Below are 18,780 nucleotides of genomic sequence, written 5' to 3'. Positions count from 1 at the left end.
TGGTGTTATCTGTACCCCTGGTAGGTCTCTATAGATAATATGGTGTTATCTGTACCCCTGGTAGGTCTCTATAGATAATATGGTGTTATCTGTACCCCTGGTAGGTCTCTATAGATAATATGGTGTTATCTGTACCCCTGGTATGTCTCTATAGATAATATGGTGTTATCTGTACCCCTGGTAGGTCTCTATAGATAATATGGTGTTATCTGTACCCCTGGTAGGTCTCTATAGATAATATGGTGCTATCTGTACCCATGGTAGGTCTCTATAGATAATATGGTGCTATCTGTACCCCTGGTAGGTCTCTATAGATAATATGGTGTTATCTGTACCCCTGGTAGGTCTCTATAGATAATATGGTGTTATCTGTACCCCTGGTAGGTCTCTATAGATACTATGGTGTTATCTGTACCCCTGGTAGGTCTCTATAGATAATATGGTGTTATCTGTACCCCTGGTAGGTCTCTATAGATAATATGGTGTTATCTGTACCCCTGGTAGGTCTCTATAGATAATATGGTGTTATCTGTACCCCTGGTAGGTCTCTATAGATAATATGGTGTTATCTGTACCCCTGGTAGGTCTCTATAGATAATATGGTGTTAGCTGTACCCCTGGTAGGTCTCTATAGATAATATGGTGTTATCTGTACCTCTGGTAGGTCTCTATAGATAATATGGTGTTATCTGTACCTCTGGTAGGTCTCTATAGATAATATGGTGTTATCTGTACCCCTGGTAGGTCTCTATAGATAATATGGTGTTATCTCTACCTCTGGTAGGTCTCTATAGATAATATGGTGTTATCTGTACCCCTGGTAGGTCTCTATAGATAATATGGTGTTATCTGTACCTCTGGTAGGTCTCTATAGATAATATGGTGTTATCTGTACCCCTGGTAGGTCTCTATAGATAATATGGTGTTATCTGTACCTCTGGTAGGTCTCTATAGATAATATGGTGTTATCTGTACCCCTGGTAGGTCTCTATAGATAATATGGTGTTATCTGTACCTCTGGTAGGTCTCTATAGATAATATGGTGTTATCTGTACCTCTGGTAGGTCTCTATAGATAATATGGTGTTATCTGTACCCCTGGTAGGTCTCTATAGATAATATGGTGTTATCTGTACCTCTGGTAGGTCTCTATAGATAATATGGTGTTATCTGTACCCCTGGTAGGTCTCTATAGATAATATGGTGTTATCTGTACCCCTGGTAGGTCTCTATAGATAATATGGTGTTATCTGTACCCCTGGTAGGTCTCTATAGATAATATGGTCTTATCTGTACCCCTGGTAGGTCTCTATAGATAATATGGTGTTATCTGTACCCCTGGTAGGTCTCTATAGATAATATGGTGTTATCTGTACCCCTGGTAGGTCTCTATAGGGATAATATGGTGTTATCTGTACCCCTGGTAGGTCTCTATAGATAATATGGTGTTATCTGTACCCCTGGTAGGTCTCTATAGATAATATGGTGTTATCTGTACCCCTGGTAGGTCTCTATAGATAATATGGTGTTATCTGTACCCCTGGTAGGTCTCTATAGATAATATGGTGTTACCTGTACCCCTGGTAGGTCTCTATAGATAATATGGTGTTATCTGTACCTCTGGTAGGTCTCTATAGGGATAATATGGTGTTATCTGTACCCCTGGTAGGTCTCTATAGATAATATGGTGTTATCTGTACCTCTGGTAGGTCTCTATAGGGATAATATGGTGTTATCTGTACCCCTGGTAGGTCTCTATAGATAATATGGTGTTATCTGTACCCCTGGTAGGTCTCTATAGATAATATGGTGTTATCTGTACCCCTGGTAGGTCTCTATAGATAATATGGTGTTATCTGTACCCCTGGTATGTCTCTATAGATAATATGGTGTTATCTGTACCCCTGGTAGGTCTCTATAGATAATATGGTGCTATCTGTACCCATGGTAGGTCTCTATAGATAATATGGTGTTATCTGTACCCCTGGTAGGTCTCTATAGATAATATGGTGTTATCTGTACCCCTGGTATGTCTCTATAGATAATATGGTGTTATCTGTACCCATGGTAGGTCTCTATAGATAATATGGTGTTATCTGTACCTCTGGTAGGTCTCTATAGATAATATGGTGTTATCTGAACCCCTGGTAGGTCTCTATAGATAATATGGTGTTATCTGTACCCCTGGTATGTCTCTATAGATAATATGGTGTTATCTGTACCCATGGTAGGTCTCTATAGATAATATGGTGTTATCTGTACCTCTGGTAGGTCTCTATAGATAATATGGTGTTATCTGAACCCCTGGTAGGTCTCTATAGATAAGATGGTGTTATCTGTACCCCTGGTAGGTCTCTATAGATAATATGGTGTTATCTGTACCCCTGGTAGGTCTCTATAGATAATATGGTGTTATCTGTACCCATGGTAGGTCTCTATAGATAATATGGTGTTATCTGTACCCCTGGTAGGTCTCTATAGATAATATGGTGTTATCTGTACCCCTGGTAGGTCTCTATAGATAATATGGTGTTATCTGTACCCCTGGTATGTCTCTATAGATAATATGGTGTTATCTGTACCCCTGGTAGGTCTCTATAGATAATATGGTGTTATCTGTACCCCTGGTAGGTCTCTATAGATAATATGGTGTTATCTGTACCCATGGTAGGTCTCTATAGATAATATGGTGTTATCTGTACCTCTGGTAGGTCTCTATAGATAAGATGGTGTTATCTGTACCCCTGGTAGGTCTCTATAGATAATATGGTGTTATCTGTACCCCTGGTAGGTCTCTATAGATAATATGGTGTTATCTGTACCCCTGGTAGGTCTCTATAGATAATATGGTGTTATATGTACCCCTGGTAGGTCTCTATAGATAATATGGTGTTATCTGTACCCCTGGTAGGTCTCTATAGATAATATGGTGTTATATGTACCCCTGGTAGGTCTCTATAGATAATATGGTGTTATATGTACCCCTGGTAGGTCTCTATAGATAATATGGTGTTACCTGTACCCCTGGTAGGTCTCTATAGATAATATGGTGTTATCTGTACCCCTGGTACGTCTCTATAGGGATAATATGGTGTTATCTGTACCCCTGGTAGGTCTCTATAGATAATATGGTGTTATCTGTACCCATGGTAGGTCTCTATAGATAATATGGTGTTATCTGTATCCCTGGTAGGTCTCTATAGATAATATGGTGTTATCTGTACCCCTGGTAGGTCTCTATAGATAATATGGTGTTATCTGTACCCATGGTAGGTCTCTATAGATAATATGGTGTTATCTGTACCTCTGGTAGGTCTCTATAGATAATATGGTGTTATCTGTACCCCTGGTAGGTCTCTATAGATAATATGGTGTTATCTGTACCCCTGGTAGGTCTCTATAGATAATATGGTGTTATCTGTACCCCTGGTAGGTCTCTATAGATAATATGGTGTTATCTGTACCCCTGGTAGGTCTCTATAGATAATATGGTGTTATCTGTACCCCTGGTAGGTCTCTATAGATAATATGGTGTTATCTGTACCCCTGGTAGGTCTCTATAGATAATATGGTGTTATCTGTACCCCTGGTAGGTCTCTATAGATAATATGGTGTTATCTGTACCCCTGGTAGGTCTCTATAGATAATATGGTGTTATCTGTACCCCTGGTAGGTCTCTATAGATAATATGGTGTTATCTGTACCCCTGGTAGGTCTCTATAGATAATATGGTGTTATCTGTACCCCTGGTAGGTCTCTATAGATAATATGGTGTTATCTGTACCCCTGGTAGGTCTCTATAGATAATATGGTGTTATCTGTACCCCTGGTAGGTCTCTATAGATAATATGGTGTTATCTGTACCCCTGGTAGGTCTCTATAGATAATATGGTGTTATCTGTACCCCTGGTAGGTCTCTATAGATAATATGGTGTTATATGTACCCCTGGTATGTCTCTATAGATAATATGGTGTTATCTGTACCCCTGGTAGGTCTCTATAGATAATATGGTGTTATCTGTACCCCTGGTAGGTCTCTATAGATAATATGGTGTTATATGTACCCCTGGTATGTCTCTATAGATAATATGGTGTTATCTGTACCCCTGGTAGGTCTCTATAGATAATATGGTGTTATCTGTACCCCTGGTAGGTCTCTACTGATAATTTGGTGTTATCTGTACCCCTGGTAGGTCTCTATAGATAATATGGTGTTATCTGTACCCCTGGTAGGTCTCTATAGATAATATGGTGTTATCTGTACCCCTGGTAGGTCTCTATAGATAATATGGTGTTATCTGTACCCCTGGTAGGTCTCTATAGATAATATGGTGTTATCTGTACCCCTGGTAGGTCTCTATAGATAATATGGTGTTATCTGAACCCCTGGTAGGTCTCTATAGATAATATGGTGTTATCTGTACCTCTGGTAGGTCTCTATAGATAATATGGTCTTATCTGTACCTCTGGTAGGTCTCTATAGATAATATGGTGCTATCTGTACCCCTGGTAGGTCTCTATAGATAATATGGTGTTATCTGTACCTCTGGTAGGTCTCTATAGATAATATGGTGTTATATGTACCCCTGGTAGGTCTCTATAGATAATATGGTGTTATCTGTACCCCTGGTAGGTCTCTATAGATAATATGGTGTTATCTGTACCCCTGGTAGGTCTCTATAGATAATATGGTGTTATCTGTACCCCTGGTAGGTCTCTATAGATAATATGGTGTTATCTGTACCCCTGGTAGGTCTCTATAGATAATATGGTGTTATCTGTACCTCTGGTAGGTCTCTATAGATAATATGGTGTTATCTGTACCCCTGGTAGGTCTCTATAGATAATATGGTCTTATCTGTACCCCTGGTAGGTCTCTATAGATAATATGGTGTTATCTGTACCTCTGGTAGGTCTCTATAGATAATATGGTGTTATCTGTACCCCTGGTAGGTCTCTATAGATAATATGGTCTTATCTGTACCCCTGGTAGGTCTCTATAGAGATAATATGGTGTTATATGTACCCCTGGTAGGTCTCTATAGATAATATGGTGTTATCTGTACCTCTGGTAGGTCTCTATAGATAATATGGTGTTATCTGTACCTCTGGTAGGTCTCTATAGATAATATGGTGTTATCTGTACCTCTGGTAGGTCTCTATAGATAATATGGTGTTATCTGTACCCCTGGTAGGTCTCTATAGATAATATGGTGTTATCTGTACCTCTGGTAGGTCTCTATAGATAATATGGTGTTATCTGTACCCCTGGTAGGTCTCTATAGATAATATGGTGTTATCTGTACCCATGGTAGGTCTCTATAGATAATATGGTGTTATCTGTACCCCTGGTAGGTCTCTATAGATAATATGGTGTTATCTGTACCCATGGTAGGTCTCTATAGATAATATGGTCTTATCTGTACCCCTGGTAGGTCTCTATAGATAATATGGTGTTATCTGTACCTCTGGTAGGTCTCTATAGATAATATGGTCTTATCTGTACCTCTGGTAGGTCTCTATAGATAATATGGTGTTATCTGTACCCCTGGTAGGTCTCTATAGATAATATGGTGTTATCTGTACCCCTGGTAGGTCTCTATAGATAATATGGTGTTATCTGCACCCCTGGTAGGTCTCTATAGATAATATGGTGTTATCTGTACCCCTGGTAGGTCTCTATATATAATATGGTGTTATCTGTACCCCTGGTAGGTCTCTATAGATAATATGGTGCTATCTGTACCCCTGGTAGGTCTCTATAGATAATATGGTGTTATCTGCACCCCTGGTAGGTCTCTATAGATAACATGGTGTTATCTGTACCCCTGGTAGGTCTCTATAGATAATATGGTGTTATCTGTACCCCTGGTAGGTCTCTATAGATAATATGGTGTTATCTGTACCCCTGGTAGGTCTCTATAGATAATATGGTGTTATCTGTACCCCTGGTAGGTCTCTATAGATAATATGGTGTTATCTGTACCCCTGGTAGGTCTCTATAGATAATATGGTGTTATCTGTACCCCTGGTAGGTCTCTATAGATAATATGGTGTTACCTGTACCCCTGGTAGGTCTCTATAGATAATATGGTGTTATCTGAACCCCTGGTAGGTCTCTATAGATAATATGGTGTTATCTGTACCCATGGTAGGTCTCTATAGATAATATGGTGTTATCTGTACCCCTGGTAGGTCTCTATAGATAATATGGTGTTATCTGTACCCCTGGTAGGTCTCTATAGATAATATGGTGCTATCTGAACCCCTGGTAGGTCTCTATAGATAATATGGTGTTATCTGTACCTCTGGTAGGTCTCTATAGATAATATGGTGCTATCTGAACCCCTGGTAGGTCTCTATAGATAATATGGTGTTATCTGTACCCCTGGTAGGTCTCTATAGATAATATGGTGTTATCTGTACCCCTGGTAGGTCTCTATAGATAATATGGTGTTATCTGAACCCCTGGTAGGTCTCTATAGATAATATGGTGTTATCTGTACCCCTGGTAGGTCTCTATAGATAATATGGTGTTATCTGTACCCCTGGTAGGTCTCTATATATAATATGGTGTTATCTGTACCCCTGGTAGGTCTCTATAGATAATATGGTGTTATCTGTACCCCTGGTAGGTCTCTATAGATAATATGGTGTTATCTGTACCCCTGGTAGGTCTCTATAGATAATATGGTGTTATCTGTACCCCTGGTAGGTCTCTATAGATAATATGGTGTTATCTGTACCCCTGGTAGGTCTCTATAGATAATATGGTGTTATCTGTACCCCTGGTAGGTCTCTATAGATAATATGGTGTTATCTGTACCCCATGTAGGTCTCCATAGATAATATGGTGTTATCTGTACCCCTGGTAGGTCTCTATAGATAATATGGTGTTATCTGTACCCCTGGTAGGTCTCTATAGATAATATGGTGTTATCTGTACCTCTGGTAGGTCTCTATAGATAATATGGTGTTATCTGTACCCCTGGTAGGTCTCTATAGATAATATGGTGTTATCTGTACCCCTGGTAGGTCTCTATAGATAATATGGTGTTATCTGTACCCCTGGTAGGTCTCTATAGATAATATGGTGTTATCTGTACCCCTGGTAGGTCTCTATAGATAATATGGTGTTATATGTACCCCTGGTAGGTCTCTATAGATAATATGGTGTTATCTGTACCCCTGGTAGGTCTCTATAGATAATATGGTGTTATCTGTACCCCTGGTAGGTCTCTATAGATAATATGGTGTTATCTGTACCCCTGGTAGGTCTCTATAGATAATATGGTGTTATCTGCACCCCTGGTAGGTCTCTATAGATAATATGGTGTTATCTGTACCCCTGGTAGGTCTCTATAGATAATATGGTGTTATCTGTACCCCTGGTAGGTCTCTATAGATAATATGGTGTTATCTGTACCCCTGGTAGGTCTCTATAGATAATATGGTGTTATCTGTACCTCTGGTAGGTCTCTATAGATAATATGGTGTTATCTGTACCCCTGGTAGGTCTCTATAGATAATATGGTGTTATCTGTACCTCTGGTAGGTCTCTATAGATAATATGGTGTTATCTGTACCCCTGGTAGGTCTCTATAGATAATATGGTGTTATCTGTACCCCATGTAGGTCTCCATAGATAATATGGTGTTATCTGTACCCCTGGTAGGTCTCTATAGATAATATGGTGTTATCTGTACCCCTGGTAGGTCTCTATAGATAATATGGTGTTATCTGTACCTCTGGTAGGTCTCTATAGATAATATGGTGTTATCTGTACCCCTGGTAGGTCTCTATAGATAATATGGTGTTATCTGTACCCCTGGTAGGTCTCTATAGATAATATGGTGTTATCTGTACCCCTGGTAGGTCTCTATAGATAATATGGTGTTATCTGTACCCCTGGTAGGTCTCTATAGATAATATGGTGTTATATGTACCCCTGGTAGGTCTCTATAGATAATATGGTGTTATCTGTACCCCTGGTAGGTCTCTATAGATAATATGGTGTTATCTGTACCCCTGGTAGGTCTCTATAGATAATATGGTGTTATCTGTACCTCTGGTAGGTCTCTATAGATAATATGGTGTTATCTGTACCCCTGGTAGGTCTCTATAGATAATATGGTGTTATCTGTACCCCTGGTAGGTCTCTATAGATAATATGGTGTTATCTGTACCCCTGGTAGGTCTCTATAGATAATATGGTGTTATCTGCACCCCTGGTAGGTCTCTATAGATAATATGGTGTTATCTGTACCTCTGGTAGGTCTCTATAGATAATATGGTGTTATCTGTACCCCTGGTAGGTCTCTATAGATAATATGGTGTTATCTGTACCCCTGGTAGGTCTCTATAGATAATATGGTGTTATCTGTACCCCTGGTAGGTCTCTATAGATAATATGGTGTTATCTGTACCCCTGGTAGGTCTCTATAGATAATATGGTGTTATCTGTACCCCTGGTAGGTCTCTATAGATAATATGGTGTTATCTGTACCCCTGGTAGGTCTCTATAGATAATATGGTGTTATCTGTACCCCTGGTAGGTCTCTATAGATAATATGGTGTTATCTGCACCCCTGGTAGGTCTCTATAGATAATATGGTGTTATCTGAACCCCTGGTAGGTCTCTATAGATAATATGGTGTTATCTGTACCCCTGGTAGGTCTCTATAGATAATATGGTGTTATCTGTACCCCTGGTAGGTCTCTATAGATAATATGGTGTTATCTGTACCCCTGGTAGGTCTCTATAGATAATATGGTGTTATCTGTACCCCTGGTAGGTCTCTATAGATAATATGGTGTTATCTGTACCCCTGGTAGGTCTCTATAGATAATATGGTGTTATCTGTACCCCTGGTAGGTCTCTATAGATAATATGGTGTTATCTGAACCCCTGGTAGGTCTCTATAGATAATATGGTGTTATCTGTACCTCTGGTAGGTCTCTATAGAGATAATATGGTGTTATCTGTACCCCTGGTAGGTCTCTATAGATAATATGGTGCTATCTGTACCCCTGGTAGGTCTCTATAGATAATATGGTGTTATCTGTACCCCTGATTGATTGATTGATTGATTGATTGATTGAATACTTTATTGGCAGAAATGTAAAATGTAGCCTAAGGTAAAAAAAAAAATACCTTGCACTTTGATTCCATTCAGGTCCTGGGTATTCAATTCATAATAATCATGACGTAATTTAAAAAAATCACACTTGCGTGAAGTGAGGGGCACTCATATCGTCATACGTCACTTGGCTCCTCCCACGTCTCAAGTGGTGTCCGTAGACGCACCGTGCGTATCGTCATGACGTAAACTCCATTCATTGTCAATGGGAATCTCCTCCTATACACTCTGTCAGAGGCGTGCACAGATCGACACTAGGGGGTGCTAGAGCCAATCAAATCGTCACATTGCAACAACGGTTGGGGGGGAAAAGAAGGCGGTTATAGAGACTCTAGTCACCTGACTTTAAGGGAGGAGTGATCGTTCCCTCGGCCTCGGGCCTGCTGAAAGGTGGCCTGTTATAAAGGACGCCAGTGATTTGAGGAAAGGAGACTCTGACGTCAGTGCTGTAGAAGGAGAATCTTTTGACAGTGGCTGGTCCCAGATCAGTGCTGTAGAAGGAGAATCTTTTGACAGTGGGTGGTCCCAGATCAGTGCTGTAGAAGGAGAATCTTTTGACAGTGGGCGGTCCCAGATCAGTGCTGTAGAAGGAGAATCTTTTGACAGTGGGTGGTCCCAGATCAGTGCTGTAGAAGGAGAATCTTTTGACAGTGGCTGGTCCCAGATCAGTGCTGTAGAAGGAGAATCTTTTGACAGTGGGTGGTCCCAGATCAGTGCTGTAGAAGGAGAATCTTTTGACAGTGGGTGGTCCCAGATCAGTGCTGTAGAAGGAGAATCTTTTGACAGTGGCTGGTCCCAGATCAGTGCTGTAGAAGGAGAATCTTTTGACAGTGGCTGGTCCCAGATCAGTGCTGTAGAAGGAGAATCTTTTGACAGTGGCTGGTCCCAGATCAGTGCTGTAGAAGGAGAATCTTTTGACAGTGGCTGGTCCCAGATCAGTGCTGTAGAAGGAGAATCTTTTGACAGTGGCTGGTCCCAGATCAGTGCTGTAGAAGGAGAATCTTTTGACAGTGGCTGGTCCCAGATCAGTGCTGTAGAAGGAGAATCTTTTGACAGTGGGTGGTCCCAGATCCTTGTTCTCGCTCCGTCTAGTATCGTGGCTGTGGGCGGCTGACATGCAGTTCCCACCTGATGTCGTGTGGGAGTTCGGACTGCTCCAGATCGTACTGGATAACCGCTAGCTTGCATAATGTCTTAAGTCTAGGACTCAGGTCTAAGATGAACATGAGTTTGGGATCTCCAGGTTTGGAGTAAGCTCCAAAGAGGATGATGCGTTCTCCCATCATGCAACAGCACATACCAACCATTGGACCCGGGCCTTTCCCTTTGGGCTCAACCTTCTTCCAGGAGAAGGTCTCTGGGTTGAATTTCCATAGATCATTGAAGGTCTGATTCTGGTTTTCGCCACCAAATATGTACAGCTCTCCATTGTAGGTAAAGGCTGAATGATCACAGCGTCCTTCCAGAAGAGGCTGTGCAGAAGGTGTGCTCATCCAGAGGTCGGTTTCTGTGTCAAACACTCTGATAGTGTTGTAGTACTGGTCCCCATAGCCTCCAAATACAAACATCTTTGTCCCGATGATGGTATCAGAGTGACACGATGAAGCAGGAGGTGGAGTTCCTCTGGTGATAATTAAATACCAGACCATCGTGCTGGTGTCCAACTTGTACATGTCATTAGTCCATCCAGTCAGCTTGTTGTATCCTCCATGGATAAACATGTCCTTCCCCAACACACAGGCTGAGTGGTAACTCCTCTCCTTTGGAACAGCTCCAGAAACCCTGCTGGGTTTCAACCACATGTGGGCGTCCACATCAAATGCATAAAGCTCATTGTAGTACTCCACTACACAGACCCCTCCCCAGATGTAGACTGTATCTTCAACCAGCACAGCTGTGTGGCCGTAGCGCCTGGATGGAACCTCAAGGTGACCGTCTCCTCTTCCAGGACTCACTGGAGGTAACTTCTTCCAGCCTAATGACACTGTGTTGAAGACATGGACTTCCATCTGACCATGGTCGATCCATACAAAGGAGTACACCTTGTGTCCGACTGTCACCGCAGCATTATGGACTGTCCTTGACCCCGCTTTCTCCTTGGTCACCGTCCAGAAAATCATTTCTCTCTCTGTGTCGCTGTGTCAGGTTGTCAACTCCCTTTCTCTTTGTCACTCTCTGTATTGGCCTCTGCAATGAATTTGTCCTGCAGCACATTATATATATATGGAGACCTTTGATGTGACATCACACACAACAAACCGTTGCCGCGCCTGCCTAACGTTGCCCATTTTGCAAGAACAATCTTCGCAAGGACTGCGAATACTTTCGCAATCCTCCCAGAAATGCTGCAGTGGAAACCATGTGGTTTCAAATGCTGTAACCATGTGGGTTTTAATGGTTTTCCAATTAATCAAATTAAAATAAGCCATCTCTGAGAATGGTATGTGAGTGGTTTGTATTGAACTCATTCACCACCAAGACCGTCTTTTGACGCCTTTACCTACTTGGGTCTTTCGTCGCCGAGACGTCTTTCTGATATATATTTTATTACGGTTCACAACTCTGTTCTGCACACGCTCGTAACACTCCAGTGTGTGATGGAAAAACAACGGGGATAAAAAGATGTAATGGAAAAGTCAGCTGGCTTATGCTGTCTTTGGGAACAGAGTTTTTACAATCCTAATATATCGGATTCTTCTTCCAGGCTGCGTTTTTTGATCAAAATAAGCTTGATTTGCGTCTGAATCATTTTGTCTCCTCTGTGACAGCACGGTGTCTGAATCATTTTGTCTCCTCTGTGACAGCACGGTGTCTGAATAATTTTGTCTCCTCTGACCATAGACTGTAAAAAGAAAATATGGACAAAGCGTTCTCCGGGTCTGATATGGACGTAAGATGAAGCCTGTCAGTAAATCGCCATCTTCCTGGCCCAGACAACGAGGCAGGACTTCCCCCCTTCATCTTCGTTGACTCGAGCGGGGGGGGGGTGGTCCCGATCATAGACTGCAACGGTAGCCACGCCCCTCAGAGCATGCTCTACTTTATGTTCATTTTTTTTAATAAATGGGACCATCATTTTCCAAAAAGAATGTATACACTTTGTGTAGGACGAGAATTGGGATGTAGAACGATTTGCTCGTCTACATCGCTGCATGAAAAGAGCCTCCTCTTTATATGGGCACTGTATTTTGCCCGTAAACCTCAAGTTTAGCAGCATATACAGTTAATATACGGTAATATACAGGTGTGATGGTACAATTCAGGAGTTTACCGGAGTTTGTCGGAAAGTTTAACGGAGTTTCCTGTAATATACACATCCATATTCCATGCTTTTTGCGCAGTGCATATGACGTCAATTCCCCATTCATTGTCAATGGCATTTAATGTTTGTGTTAGGACAAAGCTCTCCACTATAGCTGAATATAGGAGGGGCTACCACCTCTCAAAAATGTGAAGTGAGGGGCGCTCCTATCATCATACATCATCACATTCCGTGCTCAGCCAATCAAATCATCACATTCCATGCTCAGCCAATCAAATCATCCCTTTTCCGTGCTCGGCCAATCAATCATCACATTCCGTGGTTCAAACAAACACACAGAGATGGGCACAGGAAGAAAAAAAGAAAAACGACATAAGAGCGGCTGCAGCGATCAACAAAATCACACTTGTGTGAAGTGAGCGCCTCCCTTTCATCATGATGATGAAGTACGATGATGACAACGTCGTCATACTTCAGCCAATCAAATCATCACATTCCAACAACGGTTGGGGGGGTGGGAAGAAGGCGGTTATAGAGACTCTAGTCACCTGACTAAGGGAGGAGTGATCGTTTCCTCAGCCTCGGGCCTGCTGAAAGGTGGCCTGTTATAAAGGACGCCAGTGATTTGAGGAAAGGAGACTCTGACGTCAGTGCTGTAGAAGGAGAATCTTTTGACAGTGGGTGGTCCCAGATCAGTGCTGTAGAAGGAGAATCTTTTGACAGTGGGTGGTCCCAGATCAGTGCTGTAGAAGGAGAATCTTTTGACAGTGGGTGGTCCCAGATCAGTGCTGTAGAAGGAGAATCTTTTGACAGTGGGTGGTCCCAGATCAGTGCTGTAGAAGGAGAATCTTTTGACAGTGGGTGGTCCCAGATCAGTGCTGTAGAAGGAGAATCTTTTGACAGTGGGTGGTCCCAGATCAGTACTGTAGAAGGAGAATCTTTTGACAGTGGGTGGTCCCAGATCAGTGCTGTAGAAGGAGAATCTTTTGACAGTGGGTGGTCCCAGATCAGTGCTGTAGAAGGAGAATCTTTTGACAGTGGGTGGTCCCAGATCAGTGCTGTAGAAGGAGAATCTTTTGACAGTGGGTGGTCCCAGATCAGTGCTGTAGAAGGAGAATCTTTTGACAGTGGGTGGTCCCAGATCAGTGCTGTAGAAGGAGAATCTTTTGACAGTGGGTGGTCCCAGATCAGTGCTGTAGAAGGAGAATCTTTTGACAGTGGGTGGTCCCAGATCAGTGCTGTAGAAGGAGAATCTTTTGACAGTGGGTGGTCCCAGATCAGTGCTGTAGAAGGAGAATCTTTTGACAGTGGGTGGTCCCAGATCAGTGCTGTAGAAGGAGAATCTTTTGACAGTGGGTGGTCCCAGATCAGTGCTGTAGAAGGAGAATCTTTTGACAGTGGGTGGTACCAGATCAGTGCTGTAGAAGGAGAATCTTTTGACAGTGGGTGGTACCAAATCCTTGTTCTCGCTCCGTCTAGTGTTGTGGCTGTGGGCGGCTGACATGCAGTTCCCACCTGATGTCGTGTGGGAGTTCGGACTGCTCCAGATCGTACTGAGTAACCGCTAGCTTACATAACGTCTTAAGTGTAGGACTCAAGTCTAATATGAACAGGTCATCTATGGGTGTGAGATCTCCAGGTTTGGAGTAACCTCCAAAGAGGATGATACGATCTCCCATCATGCAACAGCACATACCAGCCATTGGACCCGGGCCTTTCCCTTTGGGCTCAACCTTCTTCCAGGAGAAGGTCTCTGGGTTGAATTTCCATAGATTATTGAAGGTCTGATTCTGGTTTTCGCCACCAAATATGTACAGCTCTCCATTGTAGGTAAAGGCTGAATGATCACAGCGTCCTTCTGGAAGAGGCTGTGCAGAAGGTGTGCTCAGCCAGAGGTCGGTCTCTGTGTCAAACACTCTGAGCTTGTTGTATTTACTCTTCCTGTTGCCCCCAAATACAAACATCTTTGTCCCGATGATTGTTGCAGAGTTACACCATGAAGCAGTTCCTCTGGTGTTGATTAAAGTCCAGACCATTGTGCTGGTGTCCAACTTGTACATGTCATTAGTCCATCTAGTCAGCTTGTTGGATCCTCCATAGATAAACATGACCTTCCCCAACACACAGGCTGAGTGGTAGCACCTCGCCTCTGGAACAGCTCCAGAAACCCTGCTGGCTTTCAACCACATGTGGGCGTCCACATCAAATGCATAAAGCTCATTGCAGTACTCCATTACAGAGCGGCCTCCCCAGATGTAGACTGTATCTTCAACCAGCACAGCTGTGTGTTCGTAGCGGCTGGATGGAACCTCAAGGTGACCGTCTCCTCTTCCAGGATTCACTGGAGGTAACTTCTTCCAACCTAATGACACTGTGTTGAAGACATGGACTTCCATCTGACCATGGTCGCTCCATACAAAGGAGTACACCTTGTGTCCGACTGTCACCGCAGCATTATGGTCTGTCCTTGACCCCGCTTTCTCCTTGGTCACCGTCCAGAAAATCATCTCTCTCTCTCTCTGTCTCTCTTGCTGTTCTCTCTGTGTCGCTGTGTCAAGTTGTCAACTCTCTTTGTCACTCTCTGTATCGGCCTCTGCAATGAATTCGTCCTGCAGCACATTATATATGGTGACCTTTGATGTGACATCACACACAACAAACCGTTGCCGCGCCTGCCTAACGTTGCCCATTTTGCAAGAACAAACTTTGCAAGGACTGCGAAGACTTTCGCTATCCTCCCGAAATGCTGCAGCCAGCCATGTGGTTTCAAATGCTGTAACCGTGTGATTTTAATGGTTTTCCAATTAATCAGATTAAAATTAGCTATCTCTGAGAATGGTATGTGAGTGGTTTGTATTGAACTCATTCACCACCAAGACCGTCTTTTGACGCCTTTACCTACTTGGGTCTTTCGTCGCCGAGACGTCTTTCTGATATATATTTTATTACGGTTCACAACTCTGTTCTGCACACGCTCGTAACACTCCAGTGTGCGATGGAAAAAAAACGGGGGAAAAAAGATGTAATGGAAAAGTCAGCTGGCTTATGCTGTCTATGGGAACAGAGTTTTTACAATCCTAATATATCGGATTCTTCTTCCAGGCTGCGTTTTTTGATCAAAATAAGCTTGATTTGCGGCTGAATCATTCTGTCTCCTCTGTGACAGCACGATGTCTGAATCATTTTGTCTCCTCTGTGACAGCACAGTGAATCAGTGTCTCCTCTGTGACAGCACAGTGAATCAGTGTCTCCTCTGTGACAGCACAGTGAATCAGTGTCTCTCCTCTGTGACAGCACAGTGAATCAGTGTCTCCTCTGTGACAGCACAGTGAATCAGTGTGTCTCCTCTGTGACAGCACAGTGAATCAGTGTCTCTTCTCTCTGTGACAGCACAGTGAATCAGTGTCTCCTCTGTGACAGCACAGTGAATCAGTGTCTCCTCTGTGACAGCACAGTGAATCAGTGTCTCCTCTGTGACAGCACAGTGAATCAGTGTCTCCTCTGTGACAGCACAGTGAATCAGTGTCTCTCCTCTCTGTGACAGCACAGTGAATCAGTGTCTCCTCTGTGACAGCACAGTGAATCAGTGTCTCTTCTCTCTGTGACAGCACAGTGAATCAGTGTCTCTCCTCTGTGACAGCACAGTGAATCAGTGTCTCTCCTCTGTGACAGCACAGTGAATCAGTGTCTCCTCTGTGACAGCACAGTGAATCAGTGTCTCCTCTGTGACAGCACAGTGAATCAGTGTCTCCTCTGTGACAGCACAGTGAATCAGTGTGTCTCCTCTGTGACAGCACAGTGAATCAGTGTCTCCTCTGTGACAGCACAGTGAATCAGTGTCTCTCCTCTGTGACAGCACAGTGAATCAGTGTCTCCTCTGTGACAGCACAGTGAATCAGTGTCTCTCCTCTGTGACAGCACAGTGAATCAGTGTCTCTCCTCTGTGACAGCACAGTGAATCAGTGTCTCCTCTGTGACAGCACAGTGAATCAGTGTCTCCTCTGTGACAGCACAGTGAATCAGTGTCTCTCCTCTGTGACAGCACAGTGAATCAGTGTCTCCTCTGTGACAGCACAGTGAATCAGTGTCTCTCCTCTCTGTGACAGCACAGTGAATCAGTGTCTCCTCTGTGACAGCACAGTGAATCTGTGTCTCTCCTCTGTGACAGCACAGTGAATCAGTGTCTCTCCTCTGTGACAGCACAGTGAATCAGTGTCTCTCCTCTGTGACAGCACAGTGAATCAGTGTCTCCTCTGTGACAGCACAGTGAATCAGTGTGTCTCCTCTGTGACAGCACATTGAATCAGTGTCTCTCCTCTGTGACAGCACAGTGAATCAGTGTCTCTCCTCTGTGACAGCACAGTGAATCAGTGTCTCCTCTGTGACAGCACAGTGAATCAGTGTCTCCTCTGTGACAGCACAGTGAATCAGTGTCTCCTCTGTGACAGCACAGTGAATCAGTGTCTCCTCTGTGACAGCACAGTGAATCAGTGTCTCCTCTGTGACAGCACAGTGAATCAGTGTCTCTCCTCTGTGACAGCACAGTGAATCAGTGTCTCTCCTCTGTGACAGCACAGTGAATCAGTGTCTCTCCTCTGTGACAGCACAGTGAATCAGTGTCTCCTCTGTGACAGCACAGTGAATCAGTGTCTCCTCTGTGACAGCACAGTGAATCAGTGTCTCTCCTCTGTGACAGCACAGTGAATCAGTGTCTCTCCTCTGTGACAGCACAGTGAATCAGTGTCTCTCCTCTGTGACAGCACAGTGAATCAGTGTCTCTCCTCTGTGACAGCACAGTGAATCAGTGTCTCTCCTCTGTGACAGCACAGTGAATCAGTGTCTCCTCTGTGACAGCACAGTGAATCAGTGTCTCCTCTGTGACAGCACAGTGAATCAGTGTCTCCTCTGTGACAGCACAGTGAATCAGTGTCTCCTCTGTGACAGCACAGTGAATCAGTGTCTCTCCTCTGTGACAGCACAGTGAATCAGTGTCTCTCCTCCTCTGTGACAGCACAGTGAATCAGTGTCTCTCCTCCTCTGTGACAGCACAGTGTGTTCGTGGGCTCCCCCTCCTCCGTGGTGAGGGTCCCCATGTCGGCCTGCCAGCGCTACATCTCCTGCTACGACTGCGTCTTCTCGCGGGACCCCCTACTGCGCCTGGGACGGCCGCGTGTGCGCGGAGATCTCCTCGCGCCCAAAAAGGTGAGGGGGGGGGGAGTGTGTGTGTGTGTGTGTGTGTGTGGGGGGGGTTAGTTGGCACCAGACTGACCAGAGACATCTAATAATAATAAAACTTTATTTGTATAGCACCTTTCATGACATGAAATGCAGCTCAAAGTGCTTTACAGAGCAATGGAGAAAAAAAAAAGAAAAGCAAGGCAACAACATTAAAAAACAAGCAGTAATGCAATACAGTGAGGACATGAATAACAAAAAATAAAAGATCAATTAAAAGCAATGTTGTAGAAGTGGGTATTGAGCTGTGCTTTAAAAAATGTCTACAAACCAAATCGAAGAACGACTGACATAGAAACACATAGCTTTTTCAGAAAACTGTCAGGATGTAGAAGACATGTTTTTAATCTGATCTCAGGTCAGAACGGGTTAAGTTACAGTATGAATGTAATGCAATTGTTTCCACCATTGTGTGTTCACTGCAGGACCAATCTGATCCAGGACCTGCCTGAGAGGAAGCAGAGGATGTAGGAACAGCACCGGGAATGGTACGGAAGCACACACACACGCACGCACGCAACGCATGCACGCACGCACGCACGCACGCACGCACGCACACACGCACGCACGCACGCACACACGCAACGCATGCATGCACGCACGCACACACGCAACGCATGCACGCACGCACGCACGCACACACGCAACGCATGCACGCACGCACAGTGTTGTTTTTGGCAGCACATTTCTATTTTAGTTTAGTCATTGTCTTTGGACTGAAACTTCATTTAGTTTTAGTCACATTTTAGTCACCTGGAATGTCTTTGTGTTAGTCTAGTTTTAGTCGACTAAATGTCATAAGATTTTAGTCGACTAAATCTACAGGTGATTTAGTTGACTAAAATGTATTTTGGCGGGTCTTGATGCCGTCGTAATGAGTGTTTTTACACTTGCTGAAAATGCCGATCGGCTATTTTCAGCATGCAACCAAGTGTAAAATGACTTATACTGGGTCTCTTGTCCACTAGTCCCTTCCTAACATTTTAGTCTAGTTTTTATTTGTCTCTCTCTCTCTCTCTCTCTCTCTCTCTCTCTCTCTCTCTCTCTCTCATCTCTCTCTCTCTCTCTCTCTCTCTCCCTCCCTCCCTCCCTCCCTCCCTCCCTCCCTCCCTCCCTCCCTCTCTCTCTCTCTCTCTCTCTCTCT

The 18,780-nt window shown here is 43.7% G+C and overlaps 1 protein-coding gene across 1 annotated transcript in view; it reads left to right on the top strand.

Annotated features, from left to right (window-relative positions):
- Nucleotides 1-18,780, top strand: part of LOC310874786 (semaphorin-4G-like) — a gene marked incomplete at both ends in the record, with an annotated part of 139,976 nt that overhangs the window by 109,753 nt on the left and 11,443 nt on the right. The window contains 3 exon segments of the mRNA XM_083787650.1: nt 17,448-17,546; nt 17,548-17,603; nt 18,062-18,103. Of these exon segments, the coding sequence (XP_083643776.1) occupies nt 17,448-17,546; nt 17,548-17,603; nt 18,062-18,103 (197 nt within the window).

The sequence above is a fragment of the Protomyctophum parallelum genome, assembly GCF_964188405.1.
Source record: "Protomyctophum parallelum genome assembly, chromosome: 17".
Taxonomy (NCBI): domain Eukaryota; kingdom Metazoa; phylum Chordata; class Actinopteri; order Myctophiformes; family Myctophidae; genus Protomyctophum; species Protomyctophum parallelum.
Note: the sequence above shows the minus strand (reverse complement) of the source record. Positions and strands in the feature narration are given on the sequence as shown.